Genomic DNA, 6,197 nt, shown 5'->3' on the forward strand with positions numbered 1-6,197 from the left:
GTACTATGCGTGTACGCTTAAGCGGCAAAAGCGAAGAAGCAAACGGGGGAGCAATCTATGCTGGCATGTGAAGGCGTATGCGCGTATGACCGACCCCTATGTAAGGACACACTACAGGAGAGCGGTGCCCCCGAACGCGTAACTGTGACGCGGCAAGGGTGAGCTTATTCCCGCACAGGCACTTAACTGCGTAGGGTATAGCGTGCAACGTACTTAGGGGGGGCGGTACGCCCGGAGTCGCAGCTCAGCTGATAGGCGACAGTTCAGGGGTGGCAGCTGACAGTTCAGAGTTTAGGATTGATAGCTGAGAGTTGATAGCTCAGGGTTGATAGCTGAGGGTTGATGACTCATATTTCTTGAAGCGACCCCGTGCATCCACTTGACTGCGTAGCCTCGTCTTGGCTTCTTTTTTGCTCCCCTCCCAGGGGTGATGCAGTCAAAAGGAAGAGCCCAAATAAGCAGGCCAAACGGCGTCGTAACTGCGTCATAACCGCGTCGTAACCGCGTCGTAACTGTGTCGTAACCGCGTCGTAACCGCGTCGTAACAGCGTCGTAACCGGGTCGTAACTGCGTCGTAACCGCTCCATCGTAACCGCTCCATCGTAACCGCTCCATCGTAACCGCTCCATCACAACCGCAGAGCCGTGGCGGAGACCAAATGGGGAGAAACGACGCACACAGGTGTAGAGCCCTCCTTTGGCTGATCTGCAGAAGGACGTTTATTCCCACGCCCCCCTGGGGGGGCAACTCACCCCACGGATTTGTTGCAAAGCTGGGGAAACTGGCACCCACGGAGGGAAAACAAAGCACACGAACGGATAAAAGAACGTTGTACCTCACTGTACACACAAAAAGTAAAGAGAGCACAGAGCTGAAGGACACAAATGAACCCCCTACTGCCACTTCGAAAGTACGAACCATCCTGAACAAGTACAAAATACACATAACATACTACTCAGTTTTTTTCTCCCTATTTTCTATGTTCTCATACTGCGTTATAAGACTGCTGCTTATGGTTCTACACGAACCAATCTCTGTGAAAATGGTGAAGGAGAGAGTGTTAATGGATCAGGCGTTGGTAGAAGAGTATGGAAATATCACCTTCTCTCGTTTCTGGACTGGGTATATAAATGAGGATCACGCTCGCGTAATTATTAACATAAAAAGTGACACGAAAAAAAACAAAAAGGGGAAAATTATTGGGAACCTTGTCAAGCAGAAGGACGACACCTGGGTCATTAAGACGTTAACTTATTACACGGTTAAAAAAAATGATAATTTAGACACCGACGACTTGAAGACTCTGCGACCGAGTGGTGGCCAAGGCTCCGGGTGTCCGGTGGGCCACGAGTCTTTGGTTACGCGCAGGATTAAGGGTTAGCCACAGGGGGTGAGCGGCAAAGGGGGGTAAGCGTCGCACCGCCCCATCAGCCAATCCTGCTCAGGACGTTCTTCTCCAGGTACTCCATTTTATCCTGTGCAACAAAAAAAAAAATTACGCACAAGTACATGTGCTAAATAAACTTCACACTTTTTTTTTGGTTTGCTTTTTTAAAAATGACTAGCCGCCTTCCTGTTATTACCTCCTTGGATTTGTTCTTCCAGCTTGTGTACTCTACCGTGAGGACCTGTGCGCGTCGACGGGGGAGGAGTAGCTGGGTGAAGTAAACTGAAATAGCGGCACACAGGAAAAAGGGGACACACCGGGAGGACCCCCTTCTCGTGTACATCGCGCAGCTACAGTAAGCAGCCACGGTACGCAGCCACACAACGCAGCCGCGCAGGGCTTTTCGCGCCGTACTTTCCAGTTGAGCCTACGAAGGATGTAGTACTTCAACCTGCTTTTCGCGTTCAGTTCCCCGCCAAAGGTGTAGTAGTGCGTGAACCCATTGACTTCGATGCAGGTCTGCGAAAGGGATGGGGAGGAAGGAAAGGGGGGAGTCAGTATGACCGAAATGACTCTCCGTTTGTGAGGTTAACAAATTCGTCGGAGGGAGGTAACCCACTCCCCGCTGCGTAGACAATGTTACCCGCTTTTTCTGCAAAACGAAATCCAGGACGTAGGGGCCCACGGGGAACTCGCGGTCTGCCTTAAGACCCATTTCTTTGAGCAGCTTCTCCAACTGCTTCTGCATCTTGGACACTGTTAATGTGTTCTTTATTTTTTTTCTTTCGATCACGTTTATGGCTTGTTCGTAGTCCCCCCCGAGTTCCCTCAGGAGGTACAGCACTATGTGGATCTGCGATGGGGGGAGGGGAAGCGGTGTGCATATGCGGAGACGTATTTTTCATTGGCGTGTTGTTCCTTGGCGTGTTGTTCCCTAGCGTGTCAATTTTTTTCATAAGTGCGCCGCTACACGCGCCCCGTACCTGCTTGAGCTCCTCGTTCTTCAACACGTTCACATTTTGCAGCAGCAGCTCCGTGACGTCTCGCAGTACCTCCTGTAGGACATCAATCGAGGGGTCACGCAGCAGCTGGTTGGACTCCCCTTTTAACAAATCGACCTGCTCACAATCTCCAACCAACCACAGAGCCACGGAGTAAACGATATTACACAGATACTTGGCTTCAAATTGGTTGTATTTTTTAAGGACATGCTGGTGCAGCAGGTTGGTGTACAGGTCCCGGTTCAGCTGCAGCATGGAGAGGCTGAGCAGGATGGTGGTCAGGACGCCTTTGTCCTAAAAAAGGGGGGGGGAAGTGAAGCATATGTGGTTCCACTCGCCGTTTCGCCGCTCCTCCGTTTCGCGGCTTCTCCGTTCCGCAGCTCCTTCGATGCACCGCTCCACCAGTGCACCACTCCTTCGATGCACCTCTACACCAGTGCACCACTCCTCCGATGCACCGCTCCACCAGTGCAGCGCTCCACCCCACCTGACTCACTATCGGCATGAAAAACCCCTCGATGACGGCGCAAATCTCGCGAACCGTCTCCCTATCGTTGTAACCATGCTTGTTGTATACATACAAAATCATGGACAGATCGAAAAGAGAAAACATACGAAGAGAACCTCTAACATAATGTTGCGTGAGGAATGTTATGATATTAAAATCGATCGAACCCATCCTGTGTAGATCGATAAGTAGCTGAGTCAACGTCCTCATGTCATTAAACACAGGCTTCCTACTCATAATTGATTTCACAATTTTTGTACACAAAGAATACTTAGCGAACTTCAACTTACAGAAGGTGTGTATGATAAATCCCATCTCGCATGTTGTCATTTCGTTCGTGTAATTACTCAGTAATTTTGAGATGGTGTTCAGGATTTCCTTCTCCGTTAGGTTCACCAGTTGCATATTCTTCATTAAGTAAAGCAGTTTGTTTTTTCCAATATTGTCCATGGTCATCATCCCCAGGGGTAGCTTCCTCCGTTCAGCCCCCTTAAGGGGTGCGTGACCCTCCCATGCTACTTGACCAATCCGTGCGTGGTTTGTAAATAACCGTTCAAAGCTGCATAATCCGATTTGTTTGGATCTAAGTTGTATCATCGTGCGCACGGGGGTAGGGGTGGGGGAGTCAGGGACCATCAGGTTAACGCGGACTTGATGTAGGCCTCCTCCATGGCTTCCTTCCGAGTGCATTCAACGGGGAAGGGGTGAACGGTAGGCAGGTTAGCATGTCAGCAGGTTAACAGGCCAGCACGTCAGCAGCTTAGCATGTCAGCAGCTTAGCATGTCAGCAGCTTAGCATGTCAGCAGGTTAGCATGTCAGCATGTCAGCAGCTTAGCAGCTTAACAGCTTAGCAGCTCACTCTCACGCGGCGATGGCAACGGGGTTATCCGCATGTACCGGCGCACATCCACGCATGGTGAAGCTACGCCTGTATAGCCTCCTAAAGAGTGATATCTCTCTCCCAATCCCCTTCCCCTTGGTCCAATCCCAACGGTGCGTAGCACTACCGGGGACGTGTAGGGGGGAAGCTCTCCTCTCTGTGCGGGGTTATTGAGGAGGCGCACCTTGGCGGGGCAAAGCATGCATAATAAGCCACGCCTGGTTAAGTGGATTTAAAACAGATCGATGAAAATGTGCATCCCTGTCGTGTCATTTGTAAATTCACTTCTAAGAAGCGAAGTGGTTCCCACTCAAAGGCTGAGGAAGAAAAGAAGCCCCCCTCTCCTCCCCACCTTTCCATCCATGGTCAGCAAAAAAGCGCATCTTACCACGCGCATAATTGTGAGGATATAAAAAAAAATAAAATAAAAACGTACCGCGTGGAAGGAACTAAACCGATTAGGTGGCTAACCATTTGTGGGATCGCGACAGGGGGGGTAAGGCTCACTCACTATGGATGCACCTGTCGAACAGAGATGATCGTGTCGAACAGAGATAATCGTGTGGGTCACAGATGATCGTGTCGAACAGAGATAATCGCGTGGATCACAGATGATCGTGTATACCCTTGGAAGGGGGCCCCACAGGAGGGGTGCCATCAGCCCCCTGTACAAGTTCGCCACACGAGGGGTTAACACACGCACAGGAGACACAGAAGAACGGGATAGAGAGACACCCCCCTCTTCTAACGGTGAGTCCACACCCGACGTGGAGCGCCTGCTGGTGAGGTACAGAAATCTGGGGACTAAGGACAAAGTCAACCTAATCACCACCCACCTACGCAATGTAAAAGATGTTGACGTGAGTATGATATACAGTTTTGTGAGGGAAAAGCAGCCCGTGAGGGGAGTCACCCCAAAGGAGCAGCTCACACAGCACAAGAAGCTCACACAGCACAAACAGGATGAAGAAAAAAGGAAAAGAATGCTAAAAATACTTAAGATACAAAAGCCAGCATTCATGCAACAAAGAAGTAGTAAAAAAACTTCGCGCAATAATTTGTCCTTCAAAAACGATTATAACAGTAACGAGTATGTGGACTGCTTGGAAAAGGAGCAACAGTTGAAGGGGGCAGAGCAGTACACACTGATTGAGGATCTATACAAGGCATACATCTACAGCAGAGCCTTCACTACCTTGTCCAACCAATACAGGACCAGACATACCATATCGAATGACTTCCTTCACGTGATGATTAGCGCGATTAGGAGTTCCATCCTGGAGAGAGTGAACCCTACGCTAGTGAACGAATTTGCTCATTTCAAAAATCCATATATGCTTATGAAGCGTGCCCTGGAAAACTTCATCCTTCATGGACATGTAAAAAACCCTTATGAGGAGTCGCTCATTTGTGAGCATCTGAAGCGGAAGACTTACTTGAACGTTTTAAAATTGGACAGTGCCGAGGTGCCCCTGGAGGTATATGAGCCTTTAGCTTCCTTTCGAGGGGATGTAAATTACAACTACGATATGAGGGAGAAGTTCGCCAGTATTGTACGCACTCAGTTAGACATACTTGACGTGGTTGCGGGGGGAGTCACTGACACGATGAGTAACACCACGGGTGATGACACTACACGTAGCGAATCCACTTCCGCCCAGCTGAACGCCGTGCTACGAATCCTACCGGAGAACGCGCGCGAGCCATTCCAAAATTACCCCTTCGATAACCTAAAGGCGTTGAAGACCCAAATGAGAAAAAAGTACGTGGGGGGTATCAAAAACAGCAAGCCGATTAACGTGGAAGACGAAGAACTGAGCCATGTGAGGTACCCAAACCTACAATCCGTTGCGCATTCATTACCAACGGATTCAAAATATAGGGCCAATGTCATACACGCAATTAGGGTTTTGGAGCGATCCAAGCATTGGGATCACGCCAGTAAAATTAAAGCTATCAACACCCTAGTGGACGTTTGGAATGATATGCACTCCAGTGATCACTATGAGGATTTAATGGATAAATACCTCCCCGTTATTTACACGAAGGATATGCTGCGCAAAACGAGGACTCGGCAGGACACATACAACCGCGGCCTTGTCTACGTGCAGTCCCTCACCACGCAGAAGCCGCTGGGCGCGCGCCAGAAAAAGGGGTGACACCTCGCAAAAAGGGGTAACGCTTCGCAAAAAGGGGTAACGCCTCTCACGAAGGGGTGTCAGCATTCAAACGGTGAAAGTCTGTTGCGCGCTTATTCCATTTTAACCTGCTCTGTGTGGGCTGTGCCTTCCTTTAAGGGGTGAACATATACATGCAAAATGATTGTCCCCTTTTTTTTTGTCCTCCTTTTTTATCATCATCCAGGGGGTACTCTTCCCTCCCAAAAAATGTAGCCATTTCAAATGAAGAAGACGAAGGGG

At 49.5% G+C, this 6,197-nt stretch overlaps 3 protein-coding genes across 3 annotated transcripts; 2 read left to right on the top strand and 1 right to left on the bottom strand.

Moving 5' to 3' along the window:
- Positions 1–711: 711 nt before the first annotated feature.
- PCYB_061880 (hypothetical protein) lies at positions 712–1,380 on the top strand (the record flags this gene model as incomplete). Its single annotated transcript, XM_004221355.1, has 1 exon — positions 712–1,380. A coding segment is annotated over one exon (666 nt), but the record flags the coding sequence as incomplete, so codon positions are not given.
- A 47-nt stretch (positions 1,381–1,427) lies between these two features.
- PCYB_061890 (RAP protein) lies at positions 1,428–3,493 on the bottom strand (the record flags this gene model as incomplete). Its single annotated transcript, XM_004221356.1, has 6 exons — positions 1,428–1,475; positions 1,584–1,628; positions 1,802–1,906; positions 2,031–2,240; positions 2,371–2,682; positions 2,876–3,493. The coding sequence occupies 6 exons, from the start codon at positions 3,491–3,493 to the stop codon at positions 1,428–1,430; spliced, it is 1,338 nt and encodes a 445-aa protein (XP_004221404.1).
- Positions 3,494–4,532: 1,039 nt separating this feature from the next.
- Positions 4,533–5,936, top strand: PCYB_061900 (hypothetical protein; the record flags this gene model as incomplete). Its single annotated transcript, XM_004221357.1, has 1 exon — positions 4,533–5,936. A coding segment is annotated over one exon (1,404 nt), but the record flags the coding sequence as incomplete, so codon positions are not given.
- Between the last annotated feature and the right edge of the window lie 261 nt (positions 5,937–6,197).

This window comes from Plasmodium cynomolgi, chromosome 6 (genome assembly GCF_000321355.1).
Source record: "Plasmodium cynomolgi strain B DNA, chromosome 6, whole genome shotgun sequence".
Classification (NCBI taxonomy): Eukaryota; Apicomplexa; class Aconoidasida; order Haemosporida; family Plasmodiidae; genus Plasmodium; species Plasmodium cynomolgi.